Source organism: Coregonus lavaretus (assembly GCF_964263955.1).
Source record: "Coregonus lavaretus genome assembly, chromosome: 13".
NCBI lineage: Eukaryota > Metazoa > Chordata > Actinopteri > Salmoniformes > Salmonidae > Coregonus > Coregonus lavaretus.
The window spans coordinates 23,820,484-23,841,861 of NC_140000.1; the positions used below are offsets into that span (position 1 = coordinate 23,820,484).

Consider the following 21,378-nt stretch of genomic DNA (forward strand, 5'->3'; position numbering starts at 1 on the left):
AATCTTAAGCTAACAAGGGGTAGGCCCGTGCTTTTTGCCATTTTCTTTAATAAAAAGTAGGCCTGTGGCATACCCTCTCATACCCCCTCAATTTTAGTGTTGGTTTTAAATTAACAGCCCTTCACTGACACGGGGTAGGATATTTAAAGAATGCATGGTGGGTGGAGGAATTGACTGAGAAATCTATGGATATAGTAACTTATAGCCTAATTCTGTCTGTCAAACAGGTAGGCCTACCTCCTTATGTCTTAAATAGGAAGAAATAGGCTCCAACACAAAGCCCTCTTGTTAGTAGTATAATTAAAATGAAGACTGTTTAAATGAATTATGCCTACTCGAATTTGCATACTTTCAGCACCATGAGCTGTCAATTTCCGATTGATTGTGCCGCGGCTGCTGCTTCAAGTTTCACCACCACCATGTACAGTGAGGGGAAAAAAGTATTTGATCCCCTGCTGATTTTGTACGTTTGCCCACTGACAAAGAAATGATCAGTCTATAATTTTTATGGTAGGTTTATTTGAACAGTGAAAGACAGAATAACAACAAAAAAATCCAGAAAAACGCATGTCAAAAATGTTATAAATTGATTTGCATTTTAATGAGGGAAATAAGTATTTGACCCCCTCTCAATCAGAAAGATTTCTGGCTCCCAGGTGTCTTTTATACAGGTAACGAGCTGAGAGTAGGAGCACACTCTTAAAGGGAGTGCTCCTAATCTCAGTTTGTTATCTGTATAAAAGACACCTGTCCACAGAAGCAATCAATCAGATTCCAAACTCTCCACCATGGCCAAGACCAAAGAGCTCTCCAAGGATGTTAGGGACAAGATTGTAGACCTACACAAGGCTGGAATGGGCTACAAGACCATCGCCAAGCAGCTTGGTGAGAAGGTGACAACAGTTGGTGCGATTTTTCGCAAATGGAAGAAACACAAAATAACTGTCATTCTCCATCGGCCTGGGGTTCCATGCAAGATCTCATCTCGTGGAGTTGCAATGATCATGAGAACGGTGAGGAATCAGCCCAAAACTACACGGGAGGAGCTTGTCAATGATCTCAAGGCAGCTGGGACCATAGTCACCAAGAAAACAATTGGTAACACACTACGCCGTGAAGGACTGAAATCCTGCAGTGCCCGCAAGGTCCCCCTGCTCAAGAAAGCACATATACATGCCCGTCTGAAGTTTGCCAATGAACATCTGAATGATTCAGAGGAGAACTGGGTGAAAGTGTTGTGGTCAGATAAGACCAAAATGGAGCTCTTTCGCATCAACTCAACTCGCCGTGTTTGGAAGAGGAGGAATGTTGCCTATGACCCCAAGAACACCATCAAACATGGAGGTGGAAACATTATGCTTTGGGGGTGTGTTTCTGCTAAGGGGATAGGACAACTTCACTGCATCAAAGGGACGATGGACGGGGCCATGTACCGTCAAATCTTGGGTGAGAACCTCCTTCCCTCAGCCAGGGCATTGAAAATGGGTTGTGGATGGGTATTCCAGCATGACAATGACCCAAAACACACAGCCAAGGCAACAAAGGAGTGGCTCAAGAAGAAGCACATTAAGGTCCTGGAGTGGCCTAGCCAGTCTCCAGACCTTAATCCCATAGAAAATCTGTGGAGGGAGCTGAAGGTTCGAGTTGCCAAACGTCAGCCTCGAAACCTTAATGACTTGGAGAAGATTTGCAAAGAGGAGTGGGACAAAATCCCTCCTGAGATGTTTGCAAACCTGGTGGCCAACTACAAGAAACGTCTGACCCAACAAGGGTTTTGCCACCAAGTACTAAGTAATGTTTTGCAGAGGGGTCAAATACTTATTTCCCTCATTAAAATGCAAATCAATTTATAACATTTTTGACATGTGTTTTTCTGGATTTTTTGTTTGTTATTCTGTCTCTCACTGTTCAAATAAACCTACCATTAATTATAGACTGATCATTTCTTTGTCAGTGGGCAAACGTACAAAATCAGCAGGGGATCAAATACTTTTTTCCCTCACTGTAAGTTACTCGAATCTGGCTTACTGTTTATAATAAAATAAATTATAGTAGTAGCAAGCTATCAAAGTTGACCCTCGGTCCTCATCTTCGCGCTCTCCTTCTCAAACCGAACAGAACATAGGCTAGTCCATGCGCAAGAGTGCATTTTTTGGACTAGGCCTAATCTAAAATACTTTTTGGAGGAAGCCTTTGACTCTCCTCCTGAACTGCCACCGTAGGCCTACACAGCACAGCCATTGGTTAGACAGCGCCCAAAAAAGTTTTTGATCAACAAGAGGAGAGCAGGCTGGGGCTCAGGGTTGGAATATCCCATTGCAGTGTGTAATGCAGCTTAGTTATATTGACACCATCCCAGCAGCTATCTTAGAAATACAACTTTACTCTGTGCTTTTCCGAGCCGGCACTTCGTAGCCTATATGCTATGGATCATTTGATTGAGACCACACTAAATAGCCTATAGGTGCACTTGATATTGCACGCCCAGCAGAGAATCAGAGATGAGTAGTAGCTGCATCAGGCATACATCGATATATAGCCTAATAAGCAACAAATTCAAAAATTCTAGAAATATAGAAATTTCATCAATTACAATTTACATGACCCTCCCCTGGACTAGATTTAAAAACTACTAAACCCTCCCCTTGACTGAACTTGAAAAAGCATGACCCTCTCCTATTTCCCTCCAGGTAACCATTCTGTAAATTTCGATCCATCCCTAAGGATTGACTTGTAAAACATACATTTATGCCAAGGTCCTATGGGCTAGGCTAGCCTACATTATGTAATATATCCAATGTGTTTTGGTGGGAATGTGCATGCTTTAATAAAGTCGTGGATGAGACGTTTGAATCAAGTTGATTTACTCATCCACCTACATGGGAATGTTTTTGTTATAAAATGACAGAATATGAACACTAACCCCTAGAGTCAAGTGCGGATCACATCAAGATTTACTACAAAGGCTGCCTTTTTGCAAGAGAAAACAAAGCCACCAAGCTTGATTTAATCAGATTTGATCTAATCCCTGTGTATTGCACAACAGTCGAGAGACTCAAGGAGACTTCGAAGCTCAGAGGCAGTCTGACATCCCCACTGGAGCACTGAGGCCTGGGGATGATATTCAGGCTTATGAGCGTACCTCCTAATATATAAAATGGAAAACGTGTTATGTGATACTGCACTGTGGTGCTTATGGGCTTGTCAGTAATAATTCTAGAAGGAGATTACTGTATGCTGTCTAAAGGACAGATTAACACAAATTATGTTGAAGTGGAGAGGAAACTAGACTAGTGCGTCACCTATTTTCAAACGAGTAAAAAAAACAAAAACATTTGCACTCAGGAAACTGATAGGCACAATGATCAATATTTTATTGGTTGAAACAGTACTTAACATGCCTGTGTGTTCACTAGGTTCCCACTAGGCCCCCCATGAGCTAGCCTACTTCAAACAGTTGGTCTTTTCTGATCTTTTCCCACTGAAGCGATACTGAGAAATGTGTCAGAAGGAAGCTGCATACTCGATTGTTCCCCCACTCTGTGGTTGGTCTTTTGTGGTGCATTATGCATTGTGTATTAGGGTTTATTTTGGTCTCTCTGTTTACATTGCAGTCATTATGTGATAACAGGCCACTGGCCCTGAGACTATAACACATCTTGGGCGTCCTCTCTGTGACTGTTTGGCCTCCCGGTTGTTTACACACTGTTTAAATTGGGCCTTTCACAGGAAGGTTAGGAAGTGTGTGTGTGTGTGTGTGTGTGTGTGTGTGTGTTATCTATTGACTAACAAAAACCAACAAAGGTTCTTGGAGGTAACAAGTGCTCTTAACCACTTCCTATCACAGGGTGTTTCTCTGTACTTCTGCTTCTAGCCTATTAATAAGTAACTACGTAGGCCACATTAACATAGGTAACTTAACAGAGCTGAATTGTAATTTTCTACGTTAGATAATTGAAAACATTAGGTATCATCTAATCACTGATCTTCATTCATAATGAATTAAATGAACCAGCTGAATGAGATAATTACTCAAGTGAACTTTGTCACGGCAGTGAGCTTTATCTTAAATGACTAAAACAAAACTGAAATGAAAACAAACGTCAACTCTGAACTGTAATAATTCACATCTGTCATTCATGCCTTAGTACCCTTGAGGCTAAAACTGTTTTGCACCTTTGTCTGCAATAGGGGTGTGAACGTTAAGAAAATTCCCTAACCGAAAAACTTGTTTTTTTAGGGGGGGGGGTTCAATGTAGATCCAGAAAGTAAACGGCATAGTTGGTCAATTTTTGCAACAACTAAGAGTGTTGAAGTGCGAGGCACTTCCCCACTGTTTTGGTGCCCTGGCTACTACGTGAAGCGAACCCGTGCATATGCGCAGATGCTGTATGTGATTGTATGAGAGTGATGTGTTGCATCTCGCTCATCTCAATATCCTAGCCTATTCATTGATGATACAGTGCATTCAGAAAGTATTCAGACCCATTGACCATTTCCACATTTTGTTACTTTACAGCCTTAATCTAAAATGGATTTAAGTAAATTATTTTCCTCTTCAAGCTACACACAATACCCCATAATGACAAAGCGGAAACAGGTTTTTAGAAATGTTTGCAAATTTATTTTTAAAAAACAACCTTATTTACATGACTCGAAGTTGAGCTCAGGTGCATCCTGTTCCCATTGATCATCCTTGAGATGTTTCTACAACTTGATTGGAGTCCACCTGTGGTAAATGCAATTGATTGGACATGATTTGGAAAGGTACACACCTGTCTATATAAGATCCCACAATTGACAGTGCATGTCAGAGCAAAAACCAAGCCATGAGGTCGAAGGAATTGTCCGAGACCAGATTGTGTCGAAGCACAGATCTGGGGAAGGGAACCAAAACATTTCTGCAGCATTGAAGGTCCCCAAGAACACAGTGGCCTCCAGCAATCGGTGGAGAAGGGCCTTGGTCAGGGAGGTGACCAAGAACCCGATGGTTACTCTGACAGAGCTCCAGAGTTTCTCTGTGGAGATGGGAGAAACTTCCAGAAGGACAACCATCTCTGCAGCACTCCACCAATCAGGCCTTTATGGTAGAGTGGCCTGACGGAAGCCACTCCTCAGTAAAAGGCACATGACAGCCTGCTTGGAGTTTGCCTAAAGGACTCTCAGACCATGAGAAACAAGATTATCTGGTCTGATGAATGAAACCAAGATTGAACTCTTTGGCCTGAATGCCAAGCGTCACGTCTGGAGGAAACCTGGCACCATCCCTACAGTGAAGCATTGTGGTGGCAGCATCATGCTGTGGGGATGTTTTTCAGCGGCAGGGACTGGGAGACTAGTCAGGCTCGAGTGGAAGATTAATGGAGCAAAGTACAGAGAGATCCTTGATGAAAACCTAGTCCAGAGCGCTTAGGACCTCAGTCTGGGGCGAAGATTCACCTTCCAACAGGACAATGACCCTAAGCACACAGCAGAGATAATGCAGGAGTGGCTTCGGGACAAGTCTCTGAATGTCCTTGAGTGGCCCAGTCTTGACCCCAATCGAACATCTCTGGAGAGACCTGAAAATAGCTGTGCAGCGACGCTCGCCATTCAACCTGCCAGAGCTTGAGAGGATCTGCAGAGAAGAATGGGAGAAACTCCCCAAATCCAGGTGTGCCAAGCTTGTAGCGTCATACCCAAGAAGACTTGAGGCTGTAATCGCTGCCAAAGGTGCTTCAACAAAGTATTGAGTAAAGGGTCTTAATACTTATGTTTTTAATAGATTAGCAAAAATGTCTAAAAACCAGTTTTTGCTTTGTCTTTATGGGGTATTGTCTGTAGGTTAAATATATATATATATATATATATATATATATATATATATATATATATATATATATATATATATATATATATTTTTTAAAATCCATTTTAGAATAAGGCTGTAACGTAACAAAATGTGGAAAAAGTAAAGGGGTCTGAATACTTTCCGAATGCACTATAGGCCCTGCTTTACTGAAGTTGCGAGACATTGCAAGCCAAGAAATTGCAAGGTACAGCTTTTGATTGCAGATAGATAGCTTAGGCCTAGTGCACGGTTCTGGTCGACCTGCCTATACTGTGCCCCTCCTCGCTCTCTCCGTCCCTAACTCGATATGCAAGTGTTTATGTTTTTGAAAGTACAGCAACTAATCAGTCTCCTACATTCCAAAAATACTGAATATTAGGAGAATCTTGACACTCAGAAATGGGAGTCGACACCTGGAGTCGACGTGCAAGGAGTCTAGGAATCAATTATTCCTACTCTCTGCCACTACGTAATTGTCGTTAACAGTTGAAAAAATGGCAGAGAAAGGCAAGCGACAGCAGCGAAGTCCTGTATGGCAATACTTTGAGAAGTTAAATGAGAAGGAAATGCAAACATTGCGAGGTGGAATTGAGGTACGGTAATGGTAGTACAGGTGCAATACTTAACCATCTGAAAGGGACACACCGTGAGACCCAAACCGTTGTTGGCAACAGTGCAGCTGCATTGTGAATTCAACATTTCAATCCCTAGTCTGCAATACAATATGCTGCACCTTGTCCATTATAGAAACCAACTCAAGCTTTCATCTTCCTCTTTGTCCAGTGTTCTTTGTCTTCAATACAACAACATGCTTCATTTTTAGTTCAGACACCAACCCAACTTTCATGTTCCTTTGCAGAATGCCATAGTGCCCTTCAAGGAACTGTGTGGCCTCTCGGCGGTGGCCAACCTGAAGCAGTGCATCCTGGCCCTGTCCTCACGGCTGACGGGGGCTGACAACAACCCCCTCCTGGTGTTCAACCTCAAGGACCAGTACCCCACCATGGAGCCCCAGAGCCTGTTACCAGAGGTCCTGAAGAAGGTGGTCACCACCTATGACATGGTGAGTACAGGAGGACTTTTGTTTGAACAGTATCATGTTTCTTTTATTTCCTTTGTTTTATAAGGTAAGTTGATAGAGGACATTCTTTTTTAGGACCAGGACTTGAAATCTGGGATATTACTTCATATTTAATCTGAATAAAAGCCTTTCTCAGTAAGACCACTACTAATCTGCTGATTGTAAAAACAACCACAAAACACCTAGAAAATGAGTTTGATTCTAATCAAATCAAGAGGAGGGTTTAGTGGGATTTTAATGGTAACATGGGGGTAAGAGGGTTAGGGAGTAGGGCAGGGGTGAGTTGTTTTAATCAAGTAATTTAATCAATGTTGACAATGGACTGAAGTTATATAATATTCATATTCAAATATTCATACTTTGATATTTCTATTTGACACGCTGTTTTCTGTGTCAGACATCTTTGCAGTGTGCTGTGCACAAAGCATAAATCCTGGAGAAGTATTGGTGAAGCTTATTATCCACTTTAGAAACACAGGTCAAAGGCTACATACTGCATTAGTACAGTGTCTTGCAAAAGTATTCATCCCCTTTGGCATTTTTCCTATTTTAGTGAATAGTTGTGCACGCTCAAGTTTTCTGTTTTTTTGTCTTATTTCGTGTTTGTTTCACAATAAAAAATATTTTGCATTTTCAAAGTGGTAGGCATGTTGTGTAAATCAAATGATACAAATCCCCCAAAAATCCATGTTTTTATTCCAGGTTGTAAGGCAACAAAATAGGAAAAATGCCAAGGGGTGTGAATGCTTTCGCAAGCCACTGTACACCATTAGCATAGCATTTAATGTAATTTACCTAATGTATTCATAATGTCTCATTCTCCTGACATTAGAACCCCCACACAGAGCATGAAGGTAATGTGCTAACTAACCTGCAAACAGATGAGTCATGCTTAATTTAACTCACAAGTGTCTCACTCATTGAGAGTCATGGACAGGGGTCAGTGAAGTAGGGTTTGGATCGTGAGTTGTGTTAGACAATGACTCTTGTGTGTCCTTAGTTATTTTAATGAAAATATGAAGTGAACGAAGATCCAGTCCAGTGTTGTTGTCCCCCAGATACATTTTATGTAGAAGGACTGAGAAGCTCAGTTTGGGTGACTTTTTAAAAGGACATTCTACTCCAAAATGAATAAGTACAATTATGCTGACACGCCCCCTGCCTGTGCTTCTCACAGAAACCACTTCATGTACCATTTTTTCCTCCAACACTTTCCCTGGTTGCTACTACTCTTGCTCAACTAAAAATGTAATATGTCTCATCACCATTTTTTAAGTCACTCCAAAAAATGAGGTAGGGAGGGGTTTTACCCCAAGTTACCCTACAATTTAGCCCCACTCTCCCCTATGCACTCAGTAGTCCTGTGTAGCTCAGTTGGTAGAGCATGGCGTTTGCAACGCCAGGGTTGTGGGTTCGATTCCCACGGGGGGCCAGTATGAAAATGTATGCACTCACTAAAAAACTGTAAGTCGCTCTGGATAAGAGCGTCTGCTAAATGACGTAAAATGTAAAAAGGTGAATTGCGGCTCAGTGCTGCTGCTAAAAACTCTGGTTTTAAAATGGTGCAATTCGTACATATTTAGTAGTTGAGAAATAAATAAGTATGAATGGAAAGCCAAGATCCACCTCTCTTTAACCAATGCTGTTTAAAACTGCTATTTTTCCCCACGATTGAATGAACAATTGTTGTGCATTGACTGCTTGCCAAAATACAGGTTTCCCTTGCTATGGCACTCATAACTTGAATGCACCTCGAGAGGAATATTTCTCTCAGAATACACAACAACAAGCCGACTAGGTAAATAGATATAAACTGTTCTATTATGGGGTTGTCTGGTTGTTCTATTCATTACTTGTTTAGTTTGCAGAGGAAAAGTAAATGTGGACTGTTCTAGCGTCTTCAAAATGCGGCTCTGCAGAAATTCTTAATTGAATGTGCTGTTCTTCTTGTTGTAAATGTATTGTGTAGATTCTTTTTTAATTTTTTGAGGGAAGTACCAATGTGTCACAAAGTAGTAGTTTGTTTATGATAACTATTGCCATTTTGAAGCCCAGTAGCACCACTAAATACACAAATCACCATAGCTAGTATTTAGCGAGCAAAGCCAGTGTTGAGTTCAGCCGCTTACCTGTCAATCCACTATAAATACCTCCCCATGTTGCTGTGTCTGTCACCAAGGCTGTAATTTCTTCACCCATTAGTAAAGTAATCAGTGTGCCTGACAGCCTCCAGCCCTGTTACTGCAGCTGTGGACTGTCACAAACAGCCCCCTCCATCACATACCCCGCCCGCCTCCCTCAGCTTAGTCACGATGTGTTGCACTCATCACAGACTGTAGGAATGCTCTGGGTTGCCGTCATAAAACTGGGTTTGATGGCCATCTCAATAAATATATAGGCCATATTGTTAATTGTCAGTGCTTTTCAAATAATTTTGTAATTCACTCTAAATTTGGAGATAATGTATCACCTAAGAACATTATTTAAAATTGGTTTATTACCTAATATTCCCACTTGGGTGTAGGGGGCTGGAGTCACTGTGTTTGTAACCTTCATCTCCATTTTCACTACCTGAAGTGGGGCGCCGAGCCCAGCAGTCCAACATGGACAGGCCGTCACACACACAGTCACAGTGCTGCTGATCCCCTTAGCTCCTGTCACATCGCTCTCAATGCTCCTAAGTAGGTACTCTCTTCTCTCTCACTGGCTGGAAAACTGGCACAGCAACAGGATCGATCTCAGGGGCATGTTGTTGGGTCACCGGCCGACCGTCAGAGATTGACTTGGCAACTGGAGCTCTGCTAAAACAGCTGCCCACGCTCCCCAAGCCCCCGCCCTGTCTGCCTTGGCAGTGGAACAAGACCGCCTGCCTTTATTATGTGACCTTGCAGTGCTCTTAAGTCACTGAGGGAATGTACAAGTCAATTACGCCAGAGCAGTGAACATAATGCCCAGCACCCGTGGCACTAATTGAAACGGAAGGCTGCCGTAACTGTGTCATCTCGCCCCAGAATCGCATTAAGAAACCTATTCTAATTTTAGATTATACATCATTTCCTTCAGATGATCATATTTATTGCACTCCGAGACGGGAGAAAGATCCAGATGGTCGTATCCGTGTGTACGGCTCCTGGGTCGTGCAGTGGGTATTTACCAGGATCCATGACAGTAAACACACACATCATTAACCTCCCGTAATACCCCCGATGTACCAGGGATGTATTTTGGGGTGTTTTTTTTGTCAGGCATTAGAAGTGCAAATGGGCATCTATCTGTGATCAGAGCCACCATGAGTATTTCAACACAGTCATGGAGGTCAGAAGTGTGTGCACTCAATTAAGGCAGGGAGCCACAGATAAGGCTGTGTTACGCCTCCGAACAAGGCCTCTCCTATTTACAACAGATTGCTGTAATAAACAATAATAACCTACTCTTGAAATCACATGTTTTCAGACCAACTCTGAAACAGGACTGGAGCGTCGTATTTTATAACTGTAACATGCAATTACTGTAATACCCTGGTTGTCTTGCAACTTTCAATAACATGCTCTGATACACTCCCTTCACTCTATTTTTACTGTGCCAAAGCACAACTCCCGCTGCTTGGCCCTCTATCTCTGTAATAAGAGGCTTCTTTTCCCCCGCACTGGATAGATACACCGCAAACAAAATTAAGATTGCTTACTACCGCAGAATGCCAGGCTGCTGTAAAGGGAATAAGAGGTTCAAATGAACTGTCTGCTTTCTCCTCTCCTGACAGATGATCCAGACCAGCAAGACTCTGCTGGAGAACTCTGAGGGAGTCTACGACCGAATACTGCTAACCCAGAAAGCAGGTAAGAGAGAGAGAAAGAGATGAACAAAGAGCGATGTTTAGCATGAAAAGCCCATTTCTCTGCAAAGATCCACTGTCCCTCAGATATTCCCTTCTTCCTTTCATATACACTCATCCCCTCCTCTCTGAAGTATGCCATGGAGACCGGCCGCTAACAAAAAAGATGGACTGATTTATGCCGGGCCCTGTTACATAAGCGTTATTAACATTTGATTCATGCTCATTTCTGTGACCCGGCTGCTTTGAAACTCTGCTTTGATTCAGCCTGGTTTTTGATGATTCTCACGGCGTTGGCCTCGCTGCTCCTCTAATTAGGAGGGTTGCAGAGGAGGTGGTAAACACCCAGGTTCTGAACAGAACAACAAAGACTGGCAGACGACTGCGGTTTCTTTATGCCTGGGCTGAACCAGGAACCGCACCGCTACAAGGTGTGCAGAATGAGATCAAGCCCATCTAATAACAATTGAACGGGAATAATTTACCAGAATGGATGAAAATAGTGTTTTGTCTGAGCAATTGATTGGAAAATTATTGATCTCATTGTTACGAAAATTCTGCATTTGCACTTTGATATGAATATTGCAGCTTGTGTGCTCTTGCAATTCTATTATCTGTGAGCTTAGCACTGTTTATCCCACTCCTCTGGCGAGAGCCTCTGTGAGAATAGCCTTCTGGCCCTGCATAATGTGTTGACTTAACTTGGACAGGGGCAGTGTTAATCCATTCTGCTCTGAGGCGTGGGGGATCGGGAAGATCTTAGAGCAGGGTTCTTCAATTCCTGGAGGGCCGAAACACTTCTGTTTTTTATTTCTACCTGGTAGTTAATTGCACTCACCTGGTGTCCCAGGTCTGAATTAGCCCATGATTAGAAGGAGAGGATGAAAAACAGAGGTGTTTCGGCCCTCCAGGACCGGAATTGAAGAACCCGGTCTTAGAGCCTTGATAGGGTGATTGGCAGCTCATCAATGGAACACACTGGCAGAGATCCCCACCCCTCGCTCCCAGGTGGGGGAGTCTTGGCTTGAGAAGCTGTCAGAATGTTCACTCCCTCTTCCTTCCCCCATTATGAGGGGAACTCAAGGTGGATTTTTCCGGAAAGAGCTCTAGTGGTGCAAACTGCAAAACCATTTTTTTGGGCATAAAAACAGCATAACATTTACTACAGTACAAATAAAATCATTCAATGAGAGGATAATTTAGACTTCTGTGTCTTTAATCTAATGCAGCGCATTTCAGTAATGTTTCCCATCTAAGCATTGTAGATGTTTCATTTATCATGGAGTAACTTCCTTGGAGCGCCGAGTGAGGAAAAACAGGCCATCGTTCCAGGGGCTGGGGTTTATTGGTTTCCAGATGGATGACATAAAATATTCATAGTCTATTGTCTTGTCTCATCAATGGGGCAGAGGAGTGTCTTTTAACTGAGTGTGCGTCGCAAGTCAATGGCTCTGTGCCGTCATTTCCTCTTCTTAGTATTCATCACAACACCTACAGGACCTGCCTTCAAGCTGCTACCCGAGACATTAGCCATTGGTGGTCTGAGAGTTAAAATGTGAACTACTTAAATGAATGGTGCTGAAGGAGACAACTAAAACATCTCTTACTCTAGGAAACAGGGAGATAGTTCACTTTTGGTGCCTGCTAGATCTATAGTATTACAGTATATTGTGTCCATAGTCTGAAAGCATTCCTCTTCAAAGGTGATATGAAGCGATCCCACTTAGAGGTTATTTGCCTCTAATCTTTGAAATGTCGATGAAGATTAACCTAAAAGTAACTAGGGATTGGGACACTTACTCCAGTACTCAATTTAAAGTTTGTATTTGTTTACTAATAGTCTAATACAAGTACTCGAAATTCACAAATGCAGGTTACATTTATAAGCACTGACAGAATTTCGAACTCTAAGGTGTGTGTATTCTTTGTGGAGTATGTCAAGTGCAGTGAAAATGTGTTAAGTTGTGTTTTCAGTTGTGTATCAGAACAACCAGTAATTGGAACAACCAGCATAGCGCAAACTTTTTTGCCTTCAGCCCAGTTTCACGCTAACATGTGAGTACTCGGGCACTCAAAATTGTTTCCATGAGTACTCAAAAACAGAAATTCTTTCAAAAGCCCATCCCTAAAATGTACAGTGAGGGGAAAAAAGTATTTGATCCCCTGCTGATTTTGTACGTTTGCCCACTGACAAAGACATGTTCAGTCTATAATTTTAATGGTAGGTTTATTTGAACAGTGAGAGACAGAATAACAACAACAAAAATCCAGAAAAACGCATGTCAAAAATTGTAGAAATTGATTTGCATTTTAATGAGGGAAATAAGTATTTCACCCCTCTGCAAAACATGACTTAGTACTTAGGGCAAAACCCTTGTTGACAATCACAGAGGTCAGACGTTTCTTGTAGTTGGCCACCAGGTTTGCACACATCTCAGGAGGGATTTTGTCCCACTCCTCTTTGCAGATCTTCTCCAAGTTATTAAGGTTTCGAGCCTGACGTTTGGCAACTCGAACCTTCAGCTCCCTCCACAGGTTTTCTATGGGATTAAGGTCTGGAGACTGGCTAGGCTACTCCAGGACCTTAATGTGCTTCTTCTTGAGCCACTCCTTTGTTGCCTTGACTGTGTGTTTTGGGTCATTGTCATGCTGGAATACCCATCCACGACCCATTTTCAATGCCCTGGCTGAGGGAAGGAGGTTCTCACCCAAGATTTGATGATACATGGCGCCGTCCATCGTCCCTTTGATGCGATGAAGTTGTCCTGGCCCCCAAAGCATAATGTTTCCACCTCCATGTTTGACAGTGGGGATGGTGTTCTTGGGGTCATAGGCAGCATTCCTCCTCCTCCAAACACGGCAAATTGAGTTGATGCCAAAGAGCTCCATTTTGGTCTCATCTGACCACAACACTTTCACCCAGTTCTCCTCTGAATCATTCAGATGTTCATTGGCAAACTTCAGACGGGCCTGTATATGTGCTTTCTTGAGCAGGGGGACCTTGCGGGCGCTGCAGGATTTCAGTCCTTCACGGCATAGTGTGTTACCAATTGTTTTCTTGGTGACAATGGTCCCAGCTGCCTTTAGATCATTGACAAGATGCTCCCGTGTAGTTCTGGGCTGATTCCTCACCGTTCTCATGATCATTGCAACTCCACGAGGTGAGATCTTGCATGGAGCCCCAGGCCGAGGGAGATTGACAGTTATTTTTTGTTTCTTCCATTTGCGAATAATCGCACCAACTGTTGTCACTTTCTCACCAAGCTGCTTGGCGATGGTCTTGTAGCCCATTCCAGCCTTGTGTAGGTCTACAGTCTTGTCCCTGACATCCTTGAAGAGCTCTTTGGTCTTGGCCATGGTGGAGAGTTTGGAATCTGATTGATTGCTTCTGTGGACAGGTGTCTTTTATACAGGTAACAAGCTGAGATTAGGAGCACTCCCTTTAAGAGTGTGCTCCTAATCTCAGCTCGTTACCTGTATAAAAGACACCTGGGAGCCAGAAATCTTTCTGATTGAGAGGGGGTCAAACACTTATTTCCCTCATTAAAATGCAAATCAATTTATAACATCTTTGACATGCGTTTTTCTGGATTTTTTTGTTGTTATTCTGTCTCTCACTGTTCAAATAAACCTACCATTAAAATTATAGACTGATAATTTCTTTGTCAGTGGGCAAATGTACAAAATCAGCAGGGGATCAAATACTTTTTTCCCTCACTGTACCTAACTAGGCCACTCAGTTAAGCCAAAACCATAGGCTACTGAAGCTAGGAAATACTTCATATGCATTTGTATTATTTTATTAGTTAAAATGGGCGCACATGACAACTAAACAGGTTAATCATGGGCTTCCACATTAGCCGCCCAAGGCTTCTGATCACTACCAGGCACCATATCAAATCTACTGGGCTGGATTCAACCACCGACATTTGCAAAATAGGACACAGCAGATGGTAAACTAAGCAACAAGAAATTAATGTTCTAATTTCATCAATACGTATTGTCAGCTGTGAGTGGAAAATGGGTCAATACAAACTGTATTCCCTCCGGACAGTGAGCAGAACATTCCAGTAACAGCTACTGGAGTTCTGAGTATTCCATCATAACCACTCAGAGAGAGCAAACCGTGTCAAAAGACCCTCTGGGTAACATTAAATAAAGATCAGTACTTACTGTCTGAAACGCACTGATCAAATGCAAAACATGACACTCACACAGGTACCAAATAACATCTGGGACAATTCAATAGCTGAACCCCAAGACACCTAGTCTGGACAGAGTACTGCTTATAACAGATCCCACCTAGGTTAACTTTTCCAAACTACCTAGAAAACAAGCTGCAAAGAAAATGTGGAACATAACATGAATGGAAAAACCCCATTACAGTAATGGGCTGTGGCCACTAAATACGGTAGATGATCTTCTACATGTTAAAATGCATCATCGATTCAGGAGGTATGTTGCTTTTGCGATTCAATCCATTATTAATAAAGCTAGTAAATAGGCAGATCATCTTTCATAAAATATATTTTTATGTACATGCATGGCACCGTTTGACTATACCAATGGGGATTTAGCCTAGGCTACATTACAGGTTGGGGAAACGGTTTCATTAATATTTCCTATGACTGGGCGCTCTGGTCCAAGTTCATTATACTGACAGTTATTGAGCTCCAGGCAGACGAGGGAGAAGATTACACCAGCTAAAGAAGCTAATCCCTGATGTATTGTCATTGGCCACGGCAAACCCCTTTCCTACCTGCCGCTCGGTTATGGACTGTCAAAGGTGACTGAGAACCTTTGGTGGCTCCATACAGTCTTTGTCAGCGAGCATAAGCTTGCAGAAAATTGAGTTTGAAAGGGCTTGCTCAGAATGACAGAATGCGTCCCCCGCCCCACACACCCCCAACTCTACACTGCGTTGCTAAGCAACCCCATGCTGAGAGGTGTGTGTGTGTGTGTGTCTCCCCAGCACACTCATGCTTCATGCGTACAAAAGCATTGATTGTAGTTACAGCAGCACAGCACCTGAGGGTGGGGGAAAATCATTCCGGAATCATTCAGATGTTTCACAGTGCACAACATCAAAAAGGCTGGGAGTAACAGATTATTAGCACTGTGTATGGTCCAATTCAAAAAAATATCTATACCCTACACATTCTCTGTAAGAGAATACAATACTAGCCTTAACCTGGGCCTAATTTGTGAACATTTATTTTGCCATTTTCTCCATCTCGACACTTCATCTAGGTCAGCTATGTGCTTACTGCTGGAGTGCCAATATCACAGTCCTCCTCAGAATCATCAACATCCATCCAACCCACACCCACCCCACGCTATATCTCACATGTACGGTATTTGGTGTTGCCATGGAAACAACACCAACAGGGCTGGGAACCGACCCAGAACTGATAGAGCGCCGCGATAGATCTGAGCATACTCAATCCGACCGTTTCAGTGCGTGTGTGTGTGTGTATGCCATCAACTGAGTCTGGTGACGCTATTAGTAGTATACCAAGCTCCCGTTACCAAGCACCTTAACGGCCAGACAGGCTGGTGCCATTTCCATTTTCAATTCTGCTTTGTAGCGCCGTACTCAAGGACAAAAATGATATAGACAGTGGTGGAAAAACTACCCAATTGTCATACTTGAGTAAAAGTAAAGATACCTTGATAGAAAATGACTCAAGTAAAAGTGACCGGGTAAGATACTACTTGAGTAAAAGTCAAAAAATATTTGGTTTTAAATATACTTAAGTATCAATAGTAAAAGTATAAATCAATTCAAATTGCTTATATTAAGCAAACCAAATGACACAATGTTCTTTTTTTTCTCTTTTTAAAAAATCTACAGATAGCCAGGGGCACACTCCAACACGCAGACATCATTTACAAATGAAGCATTTGTGTTTTAGTGAGTCCGCCAGATCAGAGGCAGTAGGGATGACCAGAGATGTTCTCTTGATAAGTGTGTGAATTGGACCATTTTCCTGTCCTGCTAAGCATTCAAAATGTAACGAGTACTTTTGAGTGTCAGGGAAAATGTATGGAGTAAAAAGTACATACTTTTCTTTAGGAATGTAGTAAAGTAAAAGTTGTGAAATATAAATAGTAAAGTACAGATACCCCAAAGAACTACTTAAGTAGTACTTCAAATTATTTTTAAGTACTTTACACCCCTGGATATAGACAATGAAAACAAGACCTACACCAGGTAGTTCAAGTACTGTATGTACAGAGAGACAAACATAGAAACTGACAGAGACAGGAGATGGTTGAATCTGAAATGAATGCGATCACTTAACGTAGGATCATCTAAAGTGTGTTGGTTTTTTATCATTTTCTCACACGTCAAGAATGAAACCAAATGTGTGGAGGCCTTGGCTTAAGGCTTTTCCCATAGTGTTGACACTTACCTAACCCCAATTGGCATTTCATGCAAACCTAGCATATAAATGCATTGAGCATTGTACGTCAATGCTAGCCTCTGTGACAAATGTGTGTGAATACATATTGTAAAACTCGTGTCCCCTGACCCCTCTCTCCCCAGCGATGGAGTTCCATGAGAACCTCCATGACATGGCAGTGAAGGAGGGCCTGAAGGGCAGGAAGCTGTCCAAGGCTGTGGAGAGCTTCACCTGGAACATAACCATCCTCAAGGTAAGGATGATGACCACTTAGTTTGAGTAATTTGTTTTTGCATTCTTTTTTTTCTGACAGTTTTTTGTAGCTTTTATAAGTTTTGTGAAATCAATCTTTTAGCTACCAGTAAACCGTTTAAAACCTCTTCGATGTCAGGTCCCCTGTTTAGGGTTTTCTGGTGCTGGTTCCGGTCCCGGACTAAATTATCACTTATAAATCGATATGACTTGCATTGAGCGGTAGCCCTGATTTTCACGGACACAGTTGTATGTCTCTTCTGCCTGTATGAAGTAGGATGTGAAATCTGACACCACTTGAAGCTGGGATGTCCCTCCTACCATTTCATTCGCTCTTCCGACTGTCCATCAACTCCTGTCTGAAGTCTACGTCACAGCCACTAACAACTCATATGCCTGGAATCCTTACACTGTAACGCAGCAGGAAAGAGTGATTATGTCGCTATAGAGATCGATTTATAGCCAGTAATCTAAAATAAATAATAGATTTTAAACAAAAAAACACTTTCTGTTTGTCATAGATGGACAAGATTCATATGAGATTAAAGGCGAGCTCCTAACGAGTTCAGGAAGCCAATCTCGAACTCTGAGACGTTCACAGCGATGGGGGCAGACGTTTTGATCAAGAGAGACCTTTAGAAACTTTGTACACTAAATATACAAATATGTATTTCACAGTTATAAGGAAGGTGAAATCTTATAGTTGGTCATTTTATAAATTGATTATAATATATTTAGAAGGAAAAAAATCATACAATTTTGTTGAATAGGAAATATTGACTACACCTCAGCAATCTATAACTATTTTTACCAGAAAGGTGAGTTTAAGTATGCAGCATTACTAGTTATTGTTTATGGTCCTCTCATGATAAATAATTACTTTTGGGGATTACGTAATTACTTTTTTGATTACATTTAGTTGCATTTAAGAGGTTTAACTTATTGTTTGTTTTATTGAGGACAGGCATAGGCAGTGAATTTAAATTCAAGAAACAACTTCAGAGCAAATACTTTAGAGATTCAGATTCCACAGTGCAGTCAAGCTTCACTAAATGAGGAAAACATAATTTTTTTTGAGAGAGTTTGTTTACAGAAGGGACATAAGGTTTAAATTGACATTTGTTTTTCAGCTGCAGCGCGGTGGAATAACAGCTTATGTCTGAGCTAGTTACATTGCACACATTCAGTCTGATGTATTTGCCTTCTTGCCATTCATTTAACCCCTCTGTCCATGCAAGGGGTAATTATCGATGAATGACCTTCTGCATATTTATTCGTGATATTTGCATGTGTTAATTGCATGAGCGTTTGGGCTCATCATTTATACATGGTCCTGGGAAATTGAGTTGGTGCCTGGTGAGTGTGTGGCTATGCTGCATAATTCATTATACACAGAAGCAGTGGTTACGCTCCGTGGGCATTGGGGAGATGTAGGACTCCACTGTCTGACCGCATACAGCTAAGATTACAGTACCACACTACTCTCTCGCTTCGTGACCTTTTTAAGGTACTATTGGTTTCACCCTTTGTCTTTCTGTTTAAACTGGAGATTCAAGTTGTTGATGCATGCTCCATTGTCTCTATATTGCCATTCCTGTCATGTCCCTGCCTCCCCTCCAGGGCCAGGCGGACCTGCTGAAGCATGCAAAGAGTGAGGTCCAGGAGAACCTGAAGCAGATCCACTACGCCGCCCTCACCTGTAACCTCAGTAAGGACGGGCCATCAGGGAGCACGGCAGGCTCCGAGTCCAGGACCCGACCACGCAGCCTGGACGCCATCCCCGAGAAAGCCATGGCGGAGGACGAGCTCTCTGAGGAGGACAACTGAAGGCTTACGCCCTAAACCCTTCATACCCCCAAGCCCCTTGCCTACCCTAGTGGCATTCAGAAACCTCCTTATCCTTACCGCAGTCCCACACAAACCTAACAACAGTATAACTGTTCCAGTGCCGTTGCCACACAAAACTATTCTTATTCCAGTGCCGTATACAACCATTCCATTCCCACCCCAGTCCCACTCAAACCTCCCTTTGCTTAACCCAGTCCCACACAAAAAGCCCTTAACCCCTCCTGCCCACCTTAACGTCCAACAGCAAGATGTTGCGGGTCAACTAGGAGGGCCAAGTGAACTTGCAGCCACGGGACAGTCTTAAAGCAGTGACCTACTGTAGAGACAGTGCACTTATTTACAGGCGGACCCCAGGGTCTGACCCTAGGAGAGCCGCTCTGAAAGGTCCAAGGATTTCTTAAGCACAATTTATGGGTTTCTGACCAACCAGAAACTAGAGCTGTGAATGTAATAGGAAACAGGAAGAGGAAAGATGGAGAGAAGGAAAGGGAGGAAGAGAGAGCTGTTTACAATTAATGAACTTGTTCTTGTCTGCCAAAATAGTATGTGTATATATGGAGTTGTGTTACTTTTTCTGGAACGTGCATCATTTTATTATTGTGTTCTTGAGAAATAAGATTTATTTTGTAAAGGAAATGGCTCGTCCATTAAAAATAACTATTTTATTTGTCTGTACAGATGTGAAATTGGGGTGTCACTACGATGTGACCTTTTACACTTTCCCACTGGAGAGTTCCTTTGTCGAGACATTGGGACGGCTAGAGAATGTAAACCTCAGTGTGTGGTCCAAGGGTGGCAGTCAAGTCTCCAACACAACCAGCAACCGCTTTGGGAAGGAACCACGAAGAGAGTAGCGCGTTAGGCCTAACGTTTGGTATCATTGCGCCATTCCATGTGAGAGAATTGAGTAAGAAATACAAAGTAATAATGGATTCCAAACCTGTGCTGACGACTAACTAGCACCCTATTCATGAATACTGTTCGATATATGACTGTGCCTCATTGCTACAAATCAGTCAACAAAGGGGATGGATGGTCTTCCTCACATCCATCCATCTTAACCTTCCTTTCCCCACCAGTTGCTTCTAGTTTGCATTTGTCCTCTGTTTATTCTCTCCACGGTGCTGAAACAGTGTTGCTCCTGGTCAACTTTAGCCATCCACCACCACCTCTGGATCTCATATTTCACCACCAGTGTTTTAACTGGGCCCACACTGGGACAAAAAGTAATTCATGAACTTCAGTGCTGTGACAGTTGTTGTATTTATAACTGTTGTTAACCATTTTTACCGATGGAGAAGAAAAAACTAGTTTAAAACTCAATACCGGTTTTACTCTTATCTGTTAATTCCCGAAAACCTTCAGAATAAACCACGTCAAATCGTTTATGGTGTCTGGTGTCAGATTCATTGACAGACCGTATGCACATTCATTAACATTCTACAGTGTGTTGTTTTAATGCTGTTACTGTTCAAGGACAGCCATCGCATGGAGCTGCTGGAGGAACTGAAGCATCGCTATTGATTAGTTCAGTGTGCTGATAGGAGTGGAAAGAGCCTAGGGATATCTAGCGAAGTTTGCCATAGACGTGTCTGGCACATGTTCACAAAAACACATACACACACAGACATGCACGCACAGCTGATAACCCATGCAAACATATACACACGCAATCTATTTTTGTCACTCAATTTGTTTCTACTTCATTGCCCTGATAGACCACTGCATTGTGGTCACTGGTCTGTAGAGAAAAACAAGCACCCCAACACATCAAAGGACAAAGAACCCCAGGAAATGTTCTTAGAAAAGCAAAAAGATTGTCCCCTGGAAGTTAAACTAGAGTACAGCACCACAATAGCATTTAGAATAGATCAAATCAACGTTTATTGGTCGCGTACACAGAATTGCAGATGTGCAGTAATACCTAGCAATAAAAAGCTAAACGATACAGAACAAATAATAAGAAATATGTTATATAGGATACATATAAAGTGGGTAAAACAGTATGTAAACATTATTAAAGTCACAAGTGTTCATTGACCATGTACATAGGGCAGCAGTCTCTAAGGTGCAGGGTAGAGTACAGAGTGGTAGCCGGCTAGAACCATGACTAAGGTTCAGGGAATGG

The 21,378-nt window shown here is 42.3% G+C and overlaps 1 protein-coding gene across 2 annotated transcripts in view; it reads left to right on the plus strand.

The window, feature by feature from the left end:
* Positions 1–20,636, plus strand: part of LOC311139739 (inactive phospholipase C-like protein 2) — a 49,881-nt gene extending 29,245 nt beyond the window's left edge. For both annotated transcript variants that reach the window (XM_084174674.1, XM_084174675.1), the window contains exons 4-7: positions 6,690–6,893; positions 10,672–10,747; positions 17,294–17,403; positions 19,023–20,636. In XM_084174674.1, the coding sequence (XP_084030800.1) occupies positions 6,690–6,893; positions 10,672–10,747; positions 17,294–17,403; positions 19,023–19,229 (597 nt within the window). In that variant the 3' untranslated portion in view covers positions 19,230–20,636. The remainder of the gene's footprint in view (positions 1–6,689; positions 6,894–10,671; positions 10,748–17,293; positions 17,404–19,022) is intronic.
* The last annotated feature ends 742 nt before the right edge of the window (positions 20,637–21,378 follow it).